At 40.5% G+C, this 20,461-nt stretch overlaps 1 protein-coding gene across 11 annotated transcripts in view; it reads left to right on the plus strand.

Annotated features, from left to right (window-relative positions):
• The window catches only part of relch (RAB11 binding and LisH domain, coiled-coil and HEAT repeat containing), a 63,473-nt gene extending 43,631 nt beyond the window's left edge, over nt 1-19,842 (plus strand). For 6 of the 11 annotated variants that reach the window (XM_041813941.1, XM_041813944.1, XM_041813943.1 and 3 more), the window contains 8 exons: nt 1,227-1,326; nt 4,947-5,029; nt 9,694-9,757; nt 9,929-10,067; nt 10,229-10,345; nt 14,021-14,109; nt 14,528-14,598; nt 17,598-19,842. In XM_041813941.1, the coding sequence (XP_041669875.1) occupies nt 1,227-1,326; nt 4,947-5,029; nt 9,694-9,757; nt 9,929-10,067; nt 10,229-10,345; nt 14,021-14,109; nt 14,528-14,598; nt 17,598-17,718 (784 nt within the window). In that variant the 3' untranslated portion in view covers nt 17,719-19,842. Of the gene's footprint in view, nt 1-1,226; nt 1,327-2,651; nt 5,030-5,593; nt 5,677-9,693; nt 9,758-9,928; nt 10,068-10,228; nt 10,346-14,020; nt 14,110-14,527; nt 14,599-17,597 lie in introns of those variants that run through there. The other 5 variants (XM_041813942.1, XM_041813946.1, XR_005993378.1 and 2 more) reach the window with 4 other exon arrangements.
• Nucleotides 19,843-20,461: the final 619 nt, after the last annotated feature.

Genomic DNA, 20,461 nt, shown 5'->3' on the forward strand with positions numbered 1-20,461 from the left:
AACTCCAGCCTTCAAAACTTCTAATAGTTTTTCACAAATGAAATATGAACATAAAAATCACTGGGTAGAAGTTAGCTTAAGCTCACATCAAAAAACATAGTCATGACACTTTTTGTTCGCCATGAAACAGGGAGTAGTTTTTTTTTTTTCAGTCTTAAATCACTGGTAGAGCCATGGATCTTAGCAGAGTGGGTTAAAATGTGTCAAACAGCGCTTGGAGGAAAATGTAAATAAATAAGATACAGAAACACTGTTAGCCCAGTCAGTTTTATTGTAATTAAAATAATTTAAAATCCCTGTCAACTTAAAATATGTTTTTAGTCTCAAGAAGTTTGAACCCTGCATGTTTAATACACAGTAATTTACATTAACAGGTAGAGACAGCACAGCCTTGTTCTGTCAATTTGGTTCACATGCACGTTTTTTTTTCTTTCTTATTGTCAGCGGTCTATAAACTGTAAAATTACTTATATTTGGATCAGATGAACACCCTCTGGTGGCTTAATTCAAGAAAAACCCCTCGGATTTAACTGAATTTTCCAGAAATTGATATCAGTCGTCTGATTTTCTCATTCACAGATGTTGTGCTCATATTCACAGTTGTACGGGTGTTTAAAGACTGTGGGAAAAAAAGCAACTTCCTGTTTTATGAACATAAATGTTTCCATGACTATGCTTTTTTTTTTTTTTGAGGTGACTTGAGTTTAAGCTGACTTTAACCCACTGGCAATTGTAAGAATCAACAACCACAGCTTTTATTTTTCATGATCACATTAAAACAATTTTGACAGATGATGATTTTTACCTTCCTACAAACATAATAAATCTTACAAACATAATAAATCCCTGCAAATGTCCTAGTTATTATGTTTACAGTAACAATGTTTTTTTTTTACCTTTGTGGGCAGTTATTAATCAGGGTTTTCCTGGTTAAATAAAAATAAAAAATGAAGTTTGCAGGTTTCAGAAGGACTGTTTTAGTTTGCTTGATGCTAACACATAAAGGAAAGTACCAAGTAATATGAAAATAAACCAATCCAGATCAATAACTAATCCTGACACTGGAGTCCTGGGTCATTGAAAGCAACCTGGCCCAGTTCTAACAGAATAAACATGTTTACTGAGGCTCCTCTGCCTGTTATCAGAGCGGGGTTGTCATACTCTGACTCAGCGTCTTCAGTCCTGATCTTTTCTAAGTGAACAAACTTGTTTTTGTCCGTTCTCAGTGCCAACCCAGTCTACCATGAACTCCTGCTGACCGTCCTGTGGTACGGGGTCGTCCACACCTCTGCTCTGGTCAGGTGTACAGCAGCACGGATGTTTGAGGTACAGAGCTCTCTCTCAACAGTGCATGTGTTCTAGGATATTTACAGATATCTTCACGACAGACCTATTTACCGTAAAGTCTGGATTATAAGTCACACCGGTGCATAAGACATGGTCTGGTTTCTCTGAGGTAAACTGGTCTAAACCTACTTCCGGTTTGACGATTCTGATTAAGTCTGTTAGTGTCTCTCTTCAGTCCCATCTGATTTTAACCATGTGGAGTTTGTGATGCTGTTAGCCTACAGTAGGCTAGTTTAGCTCTCAGTTTACTGTTACACTGATAGTTGTGAAGTACAGACCCACAGCTGCTCCACCCTCCTCCTCTGCTAACTTTTCTTTAACTGAGGAGACTGCTGAGTCAATCTAGCTCTCCATGAGCTTTATTCAGTCAGCAGTAAACCTCAGTTTGATTTACATGCAGGATTATCACCTCATCATGGAGAAAGATGATAAAAAGTGGCACAGCCAGTTTTTGAGATTAAAAAAGTGAGTCTTATAGGCCAGAGTTTACGGTAAATTAGTCAGTGTAGATGCAGTTTGAATTTTTGAGAACACATAAATGGTGACTAATGTAAAGTTAGTAATAGACATGATTTCTGTAAACTAGGGGTGTAACGGTGTCTGTTTTTTTTCTGAACTATCAAGGTTCAGACATCACAGTTCAGATGTTGTTGTTAACAATGAATGTAGAGAAAAAACGTCCACATGGATCTACACCCTACTCTCTGTGGTGGAAATGCTCCTGTCTGCTAAACACTAATAAACAATAGTAGAGAAACAACAAAACACAGAAGGAAAACTGGAGCTATAACATTCTTTTATTCCTGCATGTGTGACCTGATGCAGGTGCTGTGATAAAAGAATGTTAGATCACCATTGTTCTAGTCTATTTTCTTTCTTAATTATCAAAACATAAAAACAGTAACATGAAAAAGTAAAAATGAGCTGTTTTTTTTATTTGTTCTTTTTTGTGCTACATAGATGAGAAACAGAAAATGATTCCTAATTTTATCTGAATTACCTGAAAAGGCCAAGAGCATCATTAATACAAGAACATTATTCTCCTTATTCCATGTTTTCTTTCCTGTTTTTTATCCAGTAATCTGGAAACAGTTTAGTTCTATATTTTGGATTTTTCATCTGAAGTTAAAAATGTGTTTGGTGTTAAAAACACTCTCTGTTCTTTAACAGTTACACGACCACTTTATCAATCATGTGATCCATTGATCAGGATAAACCTGTTTGATTTTGATTTATTCTGTTGTATTTATTTTATTTTTAATTTTTTAGATGTATTTTTTGGTGTTTTATTTCTTTATTTATAGAGGAGGACGGTGGATAGAGTCTGGAACAAGGATGAGAGAGTGGGGGAGACACATAAGGGAAAGAAGCCACAGGCTGGACTTAAACCTGGACGCCCTACGTATATAGAGCACCCTTATTTTATAATTTCTAATCAGGAGATGTTCTTCATTTATTTTATTTTTATTGCTTTGTTTTGCTCTTTTTTGTACTGTACCAACAGTCACAGGAAGTTTAAAAGAACACAGGATGGAGCTGACTTTACTGACAGTTCGACATAATCAGGATTAGAGAGACCTAGAAACAAACAAACACCACTTCCTGTTAAAGTGAACCGTGACCTCTGAGAACCGTTACACCCCTAGTACCATCTAATATGGACATTTGTATATATAATGGTTATCTGCATGTATTTTTATGCATAGTAATATAATGTTATGATTTAGTTAAAGCATTCTGTATCATAGACCTTTAACTGACCTATATATTTATTTTCATGTGTAATTTCTGCTGTTGATGTGCTGGCGCTGCTTGCTCCTGCTGCTGTTTATCATGTATTAAATAAGCAGTGGCTCCATCCCGAGACTAGCTCACCAGCGCCATGTTTAAACTGTGTGGCGGGAAACCTCAAAGGGTTAACATCGACCTTTCACTGTGCACAAAAATATCTGCTGTATGTCCCAAAGAAAGGCTGAATCAGCGACCTGGAGGAGTAATGAGACGAGTTGCAGGCCTGTTTCTGCTCAGTGTTGTTGGAACATATAATTTAAAGTGAAATGAGAGCAGATCTTTTTACATTGACACTATTCTAGGAAATATAATAGTTGATTTATTTATTTAAAGGGACATGGTTTCTCTCATCTGGACCAGCCTGGTCTGGTCTGAGCTGATCCTGTTCTTCTGTTATTTAAGATCCGTGCACAGTTAAAGGTCAGACTGGGATGGTTTTAGAGGTTAAACTGGGTTTAGAGGTTAAACTGGGCTGATGTGGATGTAACTCAGGGGAGGAGGAGTTTAGGCTACATTCATGTCCCTCTGTTTGTGGAGTACTTGCCCTTCCCCGACACACCACGATATCACCATTTCATAGTGGTTAGCTGTTCACTATTGTCCAGTCTTTGGGTTTAACCGCGGTCCTCATCCACAGAGGCCAGATCAGTTTGATCTTTTATCAGCCAGAGGAGGATGGACTAATGTCTGACCTGGGATCTGTGGAGAGAACCGTCACCATACTGTTAAAGTGTCTGTGGAGTTTAGCCACGCAGTGTTGGGCAAAAACCACGCCACAAAGAGCGGCGTTATTCATTATACTACACGTTCAGTAGCTCTGTGGAATCGCTGTTCTCAGGATCAATGAACTGATCACTGCCTCAGCTGAGTTATTGATCGGGTCATGTGACAGCATCCAAATAAGCTGAGCCGTTTACCACAGTCAGAAATCAACACCAGCTGACACACACATATATATATATATGTGGACTGATACAAGGACAGTCTCAGCAGATTTTGAATTCTAAAAATGTTGGTACGCTGTGCAAAATGTAAATAAAAACAGAAGTCAATGATTGTCAAATCTCTTGAACCCAAATTTGATTAACAATAGAACATAAGCAACATATCAGATGTTAAAACTGAGACATTTTACCATTTCATGAAAATACTGATTAATTTTGAATTTGATTGCACTAGCACTTTTCAAAAAAGTAGGGACAAGGCAACAAAAGGCCTCTAGACTTCTGTTTTATTTACATGTTACACAGCAACCCAAGTTTTTTTGGAATTGGGGTTGTATTGTTGGGATCTGCTGTATTGTTATTAAACAGAATAACTATAAAGATAATGATTTTAGGTCAGAGCAGTCCTACTAAAACGATAGTATTACCTTTGACTCAATAGAATAAAAAAGTTTATTATAAATAAATATTAAATTGTAAATGGATATAGTTTACTGTAGTCGCTGTATCTAAGTGCTGGAGCCGTTAATCCTGATGTTTTTAGAGTACCTCATTCCTCGTCCCTGTGTATTTGAGTAGTCTGTTGCCCAACACTGCAGCCGTGTCCATCTGTTGTGTGTGTGCATGTGAGCGTGCGTGTCTGTGTGGTCGTGCGTTGATGAACCGTCGTGCCTTGCTGCTCTGGTTTTTGTCATTGTTTATCACTTTCTTCTATCTTTTTGTGTTTTTCTTTCTTCTTCCCTCCCTTTTTTTTGTTTTGCTTCTTTTCTTTCTCTTTTATCTTTTGGCGGTGTTGCTCGATCTTGTCCCAATGCCCCGCCCACCTATGTGACATCACGGCTGGCTCTTGTCCAATCCGATCAGCTGCTGGTGAAGGGGGTGAATGAGACGCTGGTAGCTCAGAGAGTGGTGCCGGCTCTCATCACGCTGTCCTCCGACCCTGAAATGTAAGTGGAACCACAACAGCGATAACCGCGCCGCGTCTCTCTCCCCCTTCTCTTCGCTGCTGTGGACCGTGGCGATGGAGCGAGCCTGAACCTGCATGGAGGAAATACAGCTCTAAACTAGTCTGAAATCGTAGCTTCATTCAAATCCAGATTCTTTGGGTCTGATCCGGGCTGAAAGCCATGTTTTCAGTGGCGACCGTTGACTTCCTGCAGGTTCAGGCCGCTCCAGGCCTCGGTCCATCAGCACCGTCCTCACTAACATCCTGCATGCATCTGACTGCACCACTAACCCAGCCAGCTCCTCTCATCTCATCCGTCTGCTGATCTAGCCACCCAGATCTGTGCGTGCCCAATCCCAGCATGCTCCTCTGTAGCTCCTCCTCCTCCTCTCCCCCCTTCCTCGCCCTGTTAAAGCAGGGCCCCTCCTCCTGACCAACCAGTTAGTGGTTGGTCCTCCTCCAGTTGTCTCTCTCTCTCTCTCTCTCTCTCTCTCTCCTCCATATCATCTCCCTCTCTCTCTCTCCCTCCCTCCACTCGCCCCCCATCCCTCTGGTGGGTCTACAGTTGGTCCTCCGAGGCATGAGTGAAGCATTAGTAGACCGCCGCGCGGCTCCGGCCCTTATTACTCTGTGCAGTGGGCCTGAATTGTGAGTCAATCAACACGAGAAGATCCTCTCTGTCCACACTGTTGTTTGTTCATTTCATTCAAAGACAGTGAAAACATCAGATCTCTAATCCTGATTTAAAGAAGCAGAGAGAAAAATCTGATAATCTGTCATTGTTGGGCTGCTTCCTTTAGGTCTGTGTCCTTCACCACTGTTTCTTTACTCTGGTCTGTTCAGTCCAGAACCAGATTAGAAAAATCAGTATCCATATAAACGCCATCAGACTCAACTGGTTTTATCTGAGAGCGCTCTGACAGAAGAGTTCAGACACTGCCGTGGTTCCTGTGTAGGCACCAGATCAGTCCGGGGGCCTGCACCTTCATCCTGCACTTTCTGATAACGTCACAAACATTGTTGACTACAGCAACTCCATGTGGACTAACCACAATGCAGCCGAGTTGATTGATGGATTAATATTTTAATCATTATTTTAAGATAGACATTCTTGTTTAGTAAATAGTGTTTTTTTCCCCTTCTTCTGTAAGTAAAACTAATATTTAACTATCTAATAATAGAAAGACATGTGTAATGAAAAATATATAGGTTAGTAAAAGCAAAAACATAATAATTATGTGTAATTTATTGCTTTTCAAAAATAAATGATTTGTCTCTCTCCCTTGTTGAAATATTGTTTAAGACATCAATCACAGATCGTCCTTCTGATAAACAGCAAAAGCAAACAGCAAGTCATGGCCATTTCAGACACAGTAAATGTCAAAGAATTAAAATATTTTATTCAAAATGATGTTTCTCACACCCTCAGCATCACTGCCAAACATACAGAGGGTTGAAAGCAGGTAATTCAGAGGTAAAGAGAACATCAAAGTGTGAGTAACATTACGACACTGAAGTTAAGCTTTCAGCTGCGTCACCACAGCCAATAACAATGTGTCACATCATTAGCAGGCGCAGGCCCCAGGACAGATCTGGTACCTACACAGTCAATGTCTCTGCTCCCTCCAGGAGCATTAGGCCCTAAAATAAAGGTTCAGGAATGGGTGGTAATATTGAAGTAAGGTGTCCTAGGTATTATAGAATAGCTTTTATTTGTGCTGTAATGAGCTCATGTTAATAATAAATGAGTAAGCGTCTGTTTCTATCAGCTGTTCATCGTCTGTGAGTGAAGATGTTTTAAAGTGAACTCCTGATAATAATGCATGCCGTGGCCTGGCTCTGCCTGCATTCTACTGAACTGAGCTGAACTGAAGTGAAGGTCAATAGTGGCTCTATTGCCATCTTTCAGGCCTTTCTGCAGGATTTTTTTAAACCTTTACAATATTACTGAATACTAGAATTATTACAGCCTTTATTTCTTAAAACGCACATCCTGACAATATTATTGTAATTGCAGTTAGATTCATTGTGCAGCATTAGTTCAGAGTGCACGGTGCAGACAGATTATGTGGAAATTACGGGTTAAGGTTAATTGATTTATTTAAATATCTGCAGGAAGCGTTTTGTAACAGAGGAGCAAAAGAGTGATGATGAAGGACACAGGCCTTTACAGACGTATGAACATGTGAACTTTCTGGGCTGGTATGAACTCTGTAGTTTGATAAAAGCCCTCATATGCTTCAACTATTAAAGCCAGTCACAGGATCGACATTTAGATAAAGATAGTCTTTAAATGTTAATAGATCAGTCTTGTGGGTCATGTTTAACTATTTCAGTGCTTTATAAAAGAGAAAAGACTTCTTGGACATAGTTTGATATTAATTAAGAGCTAATGTTTCCCATTTTTATGGCAGTAGTGGGTGTTCCAGTGTACATCCAGCCTTTATGTTTTATTATTTGTTTATATTTATATGAGCCGTATGAAGAAAAGAAACTGAAGGAATGCAGCCCCAGTCATGTCACAGTTCTTAGTTTTAAATTATGACATAATGATCCATAGTTTTAGACATGTTTAGGTTAAAATACATTCATAAATCTTCTTAAAAACATTTCAGATATTGGTCCACAGTCAGCCGATAAGAGAGTTAAAACTTCATCATAATGTGGAAAAGATTCTATTGAATGCCTGAGTCTAGCATGTTTGTCTTTCTCTTCCTGACTGTGGAATGATTATCTAACATCCTAACAGCATCCCATTAATCCTGCTCAGCTCTGACAATGATTACTGAGACATACTCCTGTTTTCTGTTGTTTCTTTTATTCTGATGTTTAATGACTGATGGGAGAATCCAGTGATCCTGTTAAGTGTTGGTGACACTTAGGCTGGAGATAAACTCACTTTAACCAGCATGTATGACGGCTGCTTCATGTCAGCTGTACACGTCCTCAAAAATTAATGCAAAGCAGATGTGAGGTGCAGTATGCATGTTTGTGATAGGGGGCGCTGTGGAGGGGAAGGGGATGCAAACACAGCAGCAGAGCTAACAACAGCTGAGAGTTTAAGAGACAAACTGATAAACCAGGTCCACAGTTCTCTACGTCTTTATGATGTGTATGTGTCGCTGCACAGAAACAAACATGACAGTCAGACCAGCTGGGACTGGGAGAGTCTCCTTAAGTCTGTGTTTGAACCCTTGAGATAATAGGAATAAGATCGGTGTATCAGTTCAACTGGTGACCGTGTTAACTGGTGACATTTTAGCTGAGTTGGTAAATAATGTGATGTCACAGTCAGCAGAGTCTCTGTAGTTCTAGTCCCTGAGTGTCAGAATGATCAGACTGAGATCAGTATGGAGTAAAAGCAGTAATCAGCTTTATTTCCGCTGAAAAGGTCCTTCTGTTTAATAACTCCATCTTAATGATAGTTAGTCCAGATACTCAGCTGATAGAATCTGTTTAAAAACACTCAACTCCATCAGTGTTATTCCCAGATTAAATAAAGTAATAAATTAACCTGATGTCTATTTATTTAAATACTGAGGTTATTTTTGTTAACGCTTCATCAAATCTGTTAATCATTAACACTATAATAAATACTATACCCTATTATAATAGACCAGTGTTAATCATTATTGTAATAAGGACTGTACTCTATTATAATAGACCAGTGTCAATCATTTGTTATAATAAAGACGAAACCTTATATAATAGACCAGTGTTAATCATTATTATCATAAAGACTGTACCCTATTATAATAGGCCAGTGTTAATCATTTATGTTATGATAAAGACTATACCTTATTGTAATAAAGAGTAGTTTATTTATTTTTTATTTGTTTATTATTTCAAGTCCATATAATGACAGAGAACTGGGTTTATGACTACATATTAATGTCCACAGTCCACTGTGTTTTTAGGAAACAGTACATCATCAGGTAACATTGTTTCATTAAATACTGATGAGGATATTTTGACTTCATAATGAAAAACCATAATAAGAGAGGTTATGGTCCAGCTGCTGAAACGACACAGTCAGTCTAAAGTCACCAGATAACACAGTCACTGGGATGGTTATGTCAATCCACAGAGGAAAAGGATGTTGAAACAGTTTGATCTGACGTTTATGGGTGCTCTGAGTTATAATTATCGATCATTTTTATTTAATATGTAACTTTTAGGGTCAGAATTATCACCATAATCACTGTTTCCATGTTTGTAGTTTACATTCCACACAGGAATGGTAGTAGACATCCTGAGCTCTCTGGAGCCCTCTAGTGGAATCCTGCAGTAACACATGCTGTGGGCAGAAGTATATCTCCAGCCTAAATCTCCTCACTCATAAAGTCAGCTGATTAAGTCTTAACAGACTCAGAGACGTCTCTATTAAACTCTACTGAACACAATATTCTTCCTTCGTAATGAAATATCCACAAAAACATAATAAACTAATGTTTTAATGAATCAGTGATTAAATACATTTAAAACCTGTGTCCTGACTGTCTGGTGACTCAGAGATTTTCAGAGAATTGTATTAATAATATTTATATACAATTTCTAGAAAATATTTGACTCATCGTGGTTCCTGGTTAGTGACTCTGTTGAATTACTGGGGAAAAAAAGTTATGAAATGATTATGACGTTTTAAACCTTTTCTGCTGCGTGTAGCTCAGTGAGGATATCCACCATCCCTGCCTTTGGCACCATCATGGAGACGGTTACTCAGAAAGAGGTAGGACACCGAAGAAGCCGATGAATGGTTTAGACCAAGTGTCAGTAAAGGTGTTCATATACCTGTGTTTGGACTTTGTTTGCATGTATTTAGCTGTTAGAGTGTGTTTAGGCCAGGCATCTCTGAAGGTGTTCATATGCCTTTGTTTGGATTGTGTCTGCATGAATTTAGCTGTTGGAGCGTGTTAAAATGCAGCTGGCCTCGTTCCTGGAGGACCCTCAGTACCAGGATCAGCACTCTTTACACATGGAGATCATCAGGACCTTTGGACGGGTTGGACCAAATGCAGAGCCTCGCTTCAGAGATGAATGTATGTATATGTGAATGTATGAAAAAAGGCAGAATTAAATGTTGTTTCATTCTAAAACGTTATATCCAGACTGTAGAGAGAGCTTTGACAAACCTGTTCTCCTATGCTTTTAACATGCTCTAAATCCCTGTTTGTAAATGTGTACTTCTTTATTCTTCTAGTTGTGTTGCCTCACCTTCACAAGCTGGCACTCGGTAACAACAGCCAGACGGTGGATAGCAAGAGGATTGACATCGCCACCCAATTGTTTGAGGCCTACAGCGCCCTCTCCTGCTGCTGTATCCTTCTATGTCTATGTCTTTACTGTCACAGCCTCTCCCTCCTTCCTACTGTCCCTAATCAGCCCCAACATCATTCAGTCTATGCTGCTTTTTGAATCTGAGTATTAGCCATAATGTCAGAACCATTCAAGGTAGGTAGACTCAAGGTAGACTTACAACGCTACAGAGAAACAAGGATAGATGGGCATGGAGGAGGCACTATTTAGAATGGAATTGACCGAATTTTAGGAAAAAAACACATGGTTTATTCAGTCTCTGTCAATATTACTACATTACCCACAAACCTTTTGGGTTCCACAAGGATTCCAATAATTCTACAGACTGTTTCTGGGACTGAGCCTTGGTCTAATTTTAACCATTCATCATCATTTTCTAAAACTGCAGGCCTTCTGCACAAACTCAACTTCACCAGAGATGTGATGACTTACTTTCAGCAAATATGAAGGGAAAAGCCCCCAGAATCCCTTCACCAATACTCACCAACATTCCCTTCCTATGAGGAGGGTGCCATCATTTAAAGCCTTTAAAGTTCTCCTTTAAAGCTTATAAAACATTCCATCCTTGCCTTTGGAAATGATCTCATCCTTTGAAACTTACAAAACATTTCATTCTTGCTTTTGAAGATGTCATCCTTTAAAGCTTATGAAACATTTCATCCATGCCTTTAAAGATGTCACCATTTAAAGCTCATGAAACATTCCCTCCTTGCCTTTGAATATGATGGCATCCTTCAAAGGTTATAAAACATTCCATCCTTGCCTTTCAAGATGATGTCATCCTTTGAAACTTACAAAACATTCCATCCTTGCCTTCTGCATGCAGGTCAGTCTTGGCCCAGCCCTCTTCTTTGACTGTGAAGCCATGCTGTTGTAACTCGAGTAGAATGTGGCTGGCATTTTCTCCATTTAAACATGGGGCGTGGATGGGACCTCGGGGCTTTATTTTTCAATCATCTGCAGGATCTGAAGATTACAAAATCAGTATAATTTAACAGAACATATTATGGTTCTTTTGATTTGGAACAAACATTTTATAAAAACCACTCTTGGTATAATGTGTACTAATGTTGTTACCTTTATTTACATAAATACTAATCACAGCTACAGTTGTGAACTCTATCTCTTTTTAAAGGGACAGGGTATAATCTAGCAATCCTGCTTGATTAAGGGTTGGACTAGGCGATGGGGGACCCTGGCTTGGCTCCAGGCTCTGGGCTGGGTCTGGTGGGTCATGCCTACTCTAATCTGACCTTTAAAATCACCATTTAAATGTAAGTGTAGCAGTTATATAATCATATAAAAGGTGTAGTCACGTTTTTCCTACTCAGCCCTCTAATTCTTTTACTGTCTGTATTTCCAGAGGATTTACTAGAAGTCTGTGTCAGTGTTGGCCTGGGTTCAGGCCTCGCTGTTGTTACAGTGAGTCAGTGGGAAGGTTGCTACAAGACCCGTTCAAACGCTGGCTGCACGGCTTCAATGTGAGATGGTAGAACAGTGTGGGACGTATCAGAGTGGCCCAGGACCTGAGTATGGGCTCCTCTGTGAGTGTTGGCAGAGTTTGGAGCAGAAAGGGAAAATAAGCTGCCTCCATTTTTGGGGCTGGAGGTAATTACAGGGTTGGTTTAGCAGAGGAAAGGATGAGAGAGGGAGTAGGAGCATGAGAGGAGCATCAGATTCAATCTTCAGGAATATTTCCCAGGACAGGACTCAGGTTTATTTGCCCTCTCCTCTGTCTCTGCTCTCCTTCTCCATACGTCTTTCTGTTTTTCCTTTCACACGTTCTTTTTCCTGTGCCGGCTCCATCTCTCCTCCATCAGTCCCACCCCATCTGGTCCAACAGTTGCTCACAGCCCTGGAGGACAGCTGCGCCGACATTCATTCCTGTGGATCTTTGACGGGCTGTGATTTCACAGTGCAGTGGTGTCCTGGAGGTATAGCCCTAACCTCAGCGGCTCTACCTCCCACTGAACATCTTTCTCTTGTAATCACTGCAACGAGCTCTGAAATTGTACGTTCCCATTTCTAAATATATAAATGTGGTCAGTGTGTCCCGTACAGCTTCTCTGGCTCTGACAGGTGGCAGAACACATGCAGTCATGTAGTCGAGAACTGGGCTGGGCATTAGATTAAATACGTTTAGAGAAATCAGGATATAATGTTTAGTTGAGAAAAGCTATGGAGTTCCGTTTTTATTCAAAGAGCTCTTATTAAATACACAATACAAGTGGAGCAGAGTCACTCTAGTCGGGGTAAATTAATGCAGAGGGTCTGCACCATCAGAAGTTTGCCGAAGTTTTAATGGGAAAATAGACCAAGACCAAGGCCCAGTCCAGGTGATAGCCTATTGAAAACACAGGACTAATGCCCGTTTCAGACTGGGAGCTTGACACGCGCGTCTCGGCCGCGACACGTGTGGATTTTCGGTTTGATTGCATGTTAAGAACTCATAAGAATCAGATCATCCATGAATCATCATAAGAACTCAGATTTACAATCAATATTTCTTCACCAGTTCCACCAACTTGACCAAAAAATGCCAACTGTGGCTTATTACTTGATAAAAATGGAGAGGAAAAGACTTCCATCATCCACAGCCTTGTTTTCTGGTTATTGATCCCTAATTTAAATAACTGCCTAAAGGTCCAAGGGTGGGGTTGATCCTGTTTTGTTTTTTTTTTCCTGTTATTACTAAGTAATAAGGAAACAGCTTTGTTTCCAGATTCTATATTTCCTAACCGGACACGCCAGATGGATTTGTTTTACACATCCATCTGGAAAACCTTCGATATACTGCGTTTGGGAAAGGGCAGAGCCTTTGAAAAAAAACTCGTAGGGTGATTGGGTGAACATTCTGTCTGTCACATCTTTACGGGCCAATCAGAGTAACACACTCGTGACGTCATCGCAGTTACTGAGGTGCGCCCCTACTGAGGAGTAAACTCCATATAGAACTGCATAATACAAACCATGGCGACTATAGACATGTCAGTACATGACTTTTGTCGTTTTTGAAAAGAAAACAACTCAGTTCTGTTCTTTGTTCTTCTTTTAATGAAGAAATGTCATCAAGCTCTGATAAAACTGGCGCTTTAGCAGCATCCACACTAATGTCTTCCACCATAACAGCACTGGCCTCTTGTTGCTGCTTGCTTACGTCACGACTCCGCCGCGCCTAAAAGTACTGCCCCTCGGTTCTGATTGGTCCTGTCACTTTCTAACCGGGCCAAAACTGTTCAGACAGGAGCTTTGCAAGATGGATTTGCCAGTGAGAAACGAGGAAACAGGCAAATCCATCTGCTTTGCAAGGTTGCATATTTCTTATTTCACATAAAAGTCTCTTGGCTGCTGACTCCACTGACTGACTCTTATTGTTGATGAATACATTTCTTTGTGTGTTAGTCATCACTCTAAAACCAGAGCTGTTAAATGTTTATTTGTGCTCGTGTGTGGGCTCTGTCACATTGATATTTGATTCTTCTAGTGTGTCCCAGGCCTCTGTTGTCTCCTCTTGTGTCTGATAAAGCACGGTCTACAAACAGTCTGACCCTGCATCAGCCTTAGACCTGGACTAGTGAGAGACTCATCTCAATAACAAACACTCCTAACCCTAACCAGCTGTTTGTATTATCTGCTCTTTTACTAGTGTTTTTCTAGTCCTTAACTCCCTGTGCAGTCATATCAGAGGAAGTGATGGTTAACCACTTCCTGCCTGGCCTCAGATGTCTCCGCACTGACATGGAGCAACTTTCTCCAGAACACGAGGTCAGTGCACATCCTTGTATGCCTTTATTAAGGCGGGAGGGGGGTTCATTCATAAACCAGATCCTGACTGTGCACTTACAGACAGATATAGACCAGACGGTGTCATATATACAGACAGACACTCTGACTCTTCTCCTCTTTGTCACAGTCACTCAGACACCTCCACCATATTTATTTGTGTCTTTACGGCTCACGCGATCTGGTTCATGTGAGCGTGTTCCCATGTTGACTAACCATCAGCTGACTCTTTCCTATCTACACATCCTCTGACTGAAGCCCACATACTAGAGACCAGGAATTCTTTCCAAACTGGAGCAAAGAATAGACGCAGAAATGTGTGTTTAATCAAGCTGGGACAGAAATAGAGCCTCCATCTGTTTACTGAGTCGCTGTTTAACATCAGTTTTTTTCTCTGCAGGTTATTCTGAGCTCCATGATTAAAGAGTGTGAAATCAAGGTGGAAAACAGAGGAATGGCAGACGCACAAGGGTGAGAATAAGTAAAATGGGATCAGTACCTTTACTGGTATTACTCCGGCAACAACAGAACAAACAAATGTGGTTGTAGAGCACCCATGAGGCTAAATCCAAGCCTCTGATTGGTCAGCCCACCGGCAACAACAGAACAAACAAATGTGGTTGTAGAGCACCCATGAGGCTAAATCCAAGCCTCTGATTGGTCAGCCCACCGCCAAAATAGCAGGGAAATAAAAGTAATATAAAACTAGTGCTAAAGATCTAAACCTGGTCCTGTTTGGACCTGGTTCTGCACAGTTCAGACCCTAAAAACAAATAATGCTTTAGTATATACTCGCTATGGAGTCTTGGAGGTTTAAGGGGGGATAGCGTCATTTCATCTTGTCATTGGTGCAAAAACAAACATCAGATCTTTTAAGCAAAGCAAATTAGCTGTGAGCATTGGATTGATAGTTTATTATTCCTGAGGTAAATTCAGGAAATTGAAACTGAAATTCATCAGAGATCAAATAGGGCTGAGAAGTTTCAGTTTTAATCACAGGGTTAGCTCATAATGATGAAAATGTTATCATTTCCCTCTAATGCAACATCAGTATATTAATTTTTACTGAATATTTTACTACTTTCAGGACACAGAAGTCGTTTTAAGAATTGAGAATGTTATTATTTCCATACTTTGAACACTTGCAATAGTCATAAACAGCTCAAACATGGCCTTTTGGTAGTTTCTCTATGCAGAAATCACTACTGACCCCAAAAAGGAGTTCTCTTCTACAAAGAACTTGTACTAAGATGGCTCTCTTAAAAGTATAGATTCAGGCACAGCATAGGCACCACCACTGGATTAATTAAGAACTGATATTGTAAAAAACAAACGATACCCAACCCTGCTTGTGTGGTAAGTTAGTGTGTGCTTAGCCCCTCCCAACAAAACAGCTCTCACCTCAGTTTAAGTGAGAAGCAGATGAAGCCACAGCTTGTCCTCTGAGTTTAAAAAGATAGAGCAGACGTTGGTTTTAAGGAGTTTAATCTAGAACAGAGCAAAACAGCTGTAACACGGTTGTTTACGCTTCATTTGAAATTCCCTAACAGATGCAGAATCAATGTGTCATCATGTTTAATAATCCTGATGTCAGTATAAATCAGAATAATTGTGATTTGGAATTTTGCTGAGACCGACCAGCCCTAGGAGCAGTCATGAAGTATGTTTCTAAGCAGTGGTGCCACTCTCTTTGCAGAGCGTCTCTAACTGTAAACATGGAGCTCTAACACCAACCTGAGGCTGGCACTGCTGTGATTTTCATCTCCATTTTTACAGCTTAAATAACTGTAAAGACGTTTCATCCTCTGGCTCATTTTAGTCACAGATGATTGACAGAAGTGGGATGTGGCTGTGACTCATGGTCAGTGAAGCCTCTGTAAATACTGTAGAACTACTGGCCTCTGTTTGTTTCTCTGCTAAAGCTCAGCTGATCTAATGATACACATGTTCAGGTCTTTATAACATTACCCATTTGTTGTGTTGTTTGAAAGCTTTTATTTTGAAAAAGTCATATTAGCAGATGGTCTGTTTCTAGTAGCAGGTTTAGGGCCTGTGTTTCCAACTGCTGGCTCTGTTACAGCTGTAAAAACTTTTATTATATTCAGACTAGCACCAGTTTACAGCCAGAAATATGAAGTGGCAGAGACTATGATGCATCTTATACTCACATAAGTTGAGTTTGTATAAGAGGCTTGTTTTAAGAGGAGAAGGTGGTTGTAGAGTTTGCACATGCTTTTATATAGTGTTTGGGTATAATCTAGCTGCTGTCTGGACACAGTACTGGGATGTGGATTTTAGTTCATCAGGCCCTCATCCAATCCACACCTTTGCTTCTACCCATAGATTTACAAAACGCTGTTTTCAGTCACATGAGAAGCCTCTAAGCAGAGCCTTAGAGATCCTGAAGACCATAGAGGCAGAGGAACCAGCCCAACTGTGAGGAGAGGGGGTCATGTACCAGTGCTGGGACCAGTTCCATGTTGTGGGCTCTCAGCAGGGTAGAAGAGAACATTTAAGAGTGTTTGAACCGCCTCATTATATGTGGGTATCTTCACTCGAAAGAAAGAGAGCTGGAAAATGAGAGGAGTTGTTTTGGTTTGGATGGTGGCCATGATGTGGGCGTCTTTAAAAAGATGTTTCTCACATCTTGTTCACATGTGTTTGGGGCTCATTAGAAGGAGAAGCGTGTGAATATGGATACAGGAAGTCTCTGAGATCCTGCTGAATGAGTGTACTACCAAAATAAAACTAATATTAAAACCTCTGAATCATAAAGAAGACATTTTTCTGACTTTACCTCGGTTATCTCATCCACTTTTACAACACTGATTTATTACATCTTTATTTCCACTGTATATTATAACATAAATACTGTTGAGGATGGACCAATCATGTCAGCCTTGTCTGTTGTTGCTGTTCTCCTTTGGTAAGAGAGTCCCAACATTATATCAGACACACAGGTTATCTCAGCCCTATAACTCCTCCTCAGTTCCTCCTACAGACTTCATTTAGGCTTTTAAAAGTAGACACATTATTCAGATATTTATGCTGGAATCTCTGTTTTTCTATCTTTGACATATTTGTAATGATTTCTGTTTCATTCAAGTTTGATGATGATTTTTAAAACTCAGACTTTTACCGTGTGTGTGTTTATTGTGTAGCTGTTACTGTGGTCAGACTCTGGACTGTCTTAGTCTCTGGTCTGGAGTCCTGTTAGTTCTGATGTTTGTGTTTCTTTTGTTTCAGTCTTAATCCCAGCTCACTCAGAAAGAGGAACCTGTTGAGTCGTTAGCTTGTAAAACCATGAGAAGGGGGGAGGGGGGGGTATTGGCAAACCTGATTTCCTCTTTAGAAAAAGGAGTAAAGGCTGTTGGACGATTTCAACAGAGCTCGATCAAATGTGGAGGATTTCTCCAGTTTTTCTGTCTTCAGAATTAAATCCTTTTAACTTGTACATCTTCTCTCCACAGCTCCATGTCCATCGCCTCCAGTTTGGTGGGCGAGGATGCGAAGACCAAGTTCCTGAGCAAGATGGGCCAGCTGACCACATCTGGCGCCATGCTGGCTAACGTCTTCCAGAGAAAGAAGTGATGAACCGCTGCTACTTACCCATGATGCTCTGCTGTCTATGGGAGCTTTCACTGACAGAGGAGAGCTGCAGGAACAGAAAAACTCCTTTATTATTCATTCCAGATTAACGGAGGTTTGTGTTGAATTAAACGGTCACGGCGGCCGGACTCTTTAACGGTGAATGCAGCATTTCTCTGCAGTGAAAGCCGAGGTTGGCGTTCCTCTCCTTCGTCCTTCACTATGATGAAAACGCCGTCATGAATCCGCCTTCATGCTGTCATTTCAGAGCGGAGGAGAGAGAGGAACCAGACCAACAGGACTGAGACTCTCCTGGACTTTTCTGGAGTCAAACACTTTAGGTTCCTATCAGAAGAGCTTCACTCGTCCGAGCACCGCCTGCTGGATTTATGTTGACATTTGAAGCGCCACTTTGGAGGGAACCGTGCTGTGGAAGCTGGGATTGGCTGTAGAATAATTGTCCTGATGGCCGTGATGAATGCAGAGTCTGCACAGCTCGGAACGATCGCCTACTTGAAGATCTCTCTAAAAACGTCTTGCCTTTATTTCTTCAAAGTCTGTCTCTGGTTTTTGTTTTGATAGCTTCTATTTTATAACTTATTTATGTCTTAATGAAGGAGAACGTACCTTATTCCAACTTCCAAAGAAATTTGCACTTCACTTGTTTTGTTCTGTATTATTATGAGGATGTATGATTGTTTTAATTCTGAGTCTTATAAGAATCAGACGCTGGCACACAGGGCCATTCTGACGGTTAAAGAACATAGAAAGGAGACTGAGATTTACCAGAAAAAAAAAACAACAAATATTTAACTTTTAAAAAGTCAGAATCGTACAACATCCTGTAAAATGTTCTGTTTGTGAAATGTTAAAATTTAACAAGAAAACCCCAGAATATTTGCGACTATGAAGGAGGCTACCTGGGGGAAAAGCAGACCAGAATCAGCCATCTGTCTTCTGTCATACCTGCCCTGATCAGCAGAATCAAACTACTGTATGATCGCCTCTACTAACATGAGTTTAAAGTCTAACGCTTGTTTCTTTTTAGTATTTTATCCCACCTCCATGTCCATAATTATTAATAATAATTAGATCCACTATGGAGCAGATAAACAGGACTCTACTTCCAGAGCCAGACTGTTTAGCTCTAGCACTCTAATTTCCAGCAGGGACTTTGAAAAACCTCCCAGAGCTGATGGATAGTCCACATCCATGTCTGTCATCAGGAGGATCCATCTCTAAAAGCTTGAAGCTGATTGGCTTTGTCCTTGGTCAAAAAATGACCGACCAATCAGCATCATTAGAGGAGAAAGAGGCGGAGCTACATGTGTGTTTTAGATGCAGAGACTCTAATCCTGTAAACTTTTGCAGCCGGTGAAGAGACAATCATGGAAGCAGCTAAAGCAGAAGTTAAATCAGAAGAGTAAAGAACCACCCTGGAGGATTTCACTGCTGTTAGAGTCGGTTCTGCTCTTCTTCAGATGTTTGTTTTCCTCCTGGCTCCACTGATAGTGAACCATGAGAAAGGCTGCCTGAAGGGCTCATCTACATCAGGTGTTTAGTTTCTCTGATTGGCCTGTTATAAATGGCACAGAACAGTCATCCATCCTCCGAGTTTTATTTTGAAAGGTCTGCTCTTCCTAAACACCATCTACTGTTTCCCAGATGGATGTTTGATTTATCCCATATTGATGTGAAACAGCTGATCTGGTCTGGTTTTCTTTAAGGTCCAGATAATTCTGGACTCAAGTCTCAGATTTCTTAAACGTCAAACGACTCCATCCTGTAGTTTTTCCTCCAAGTACCGGCCTATTTCTGACTTCATGATGCTGAATGCTGAAGTTTGATGTCCGGCTTCATTCACATCTCCTTTCTATTTTCGTATTTCAGAATGTCCCTATCGTGCTGCCGTAGAATGATCACTACTGTCTAAGGACTTCTTCTTGAGTTTTTCTGTCGGCATTGAACAGTACTCTGACTGTGTGGCCGTGTCTCTGATTCTGTGATTTCTAAAGTGTTCTACTTTTGCTCTGAGAGTAAACGCCTGTATCATACACTGAACCTGGAGGACGGTACTCACCTGTAGATTTGAATTTGGTGTCATGGTGTAATAAAACATGAAGAACAGTTGTGTACTAAAGCGGCTTCTGGGGGCCTCTCTGAGACTCTCCCGCCTTTTTATTTATGACCCCGTCTGAAGGTGGTGACAGGTGTTAGGGCAGTAAATGAAGCCATTTCCCTCCTCAGGTCCAGCACTTTGAAGTTCTCTATTGTCTATTGTTCCTAAGACAACAAACCAAAGTCCATCTAAAGGGACATTCCTCCAGCTTTAGCCCTTTAGCCCAAATAACGACAGAAGAAAGCTCCGATCTGCTGTAAAGATACGCTATCTCTGAATCATGCCGCTAAAGGATCCTAGATTTAACCCTCAGTCTCTCAGAGCCTCAGCTGTGGAGCAGAAACAGGGAGTTTTAGGACAGTCTGGTCTGTGTATTCATGATGAAAATCAAACAGAGCTGAGGTTAGTGGTTGGACATTAAATGAGGGGACTAACAGTCTTTGATAAAGGAGAACATTTGCATATTCAGGCTAATTTTCAACCATCATCACTGATAACTCAGCAGGTGGACAAATACCTCAGAGACCCATGACACAGGTGAACTGGGGGGTCGGGGGGGTGCACATGCAGTACACATTCCTGAAGGGACGTGAAGTCATCTATATAACTATACTGTGGTTGTAGATA

The sequence above is a fragment of the Cheilinus undulatus genome, linkage group 19 (assembly GCF_018320785.1).
Source record: "Cheilinus undulatus linkage group 19, ASM1832078v1, whole genome shotgun sequence".
NCBI lineage: Eukaryota > Metazoa > Chordata > Actinopteri > Labriformes > Labridae > Cheilinus > Cheilinus undulatus.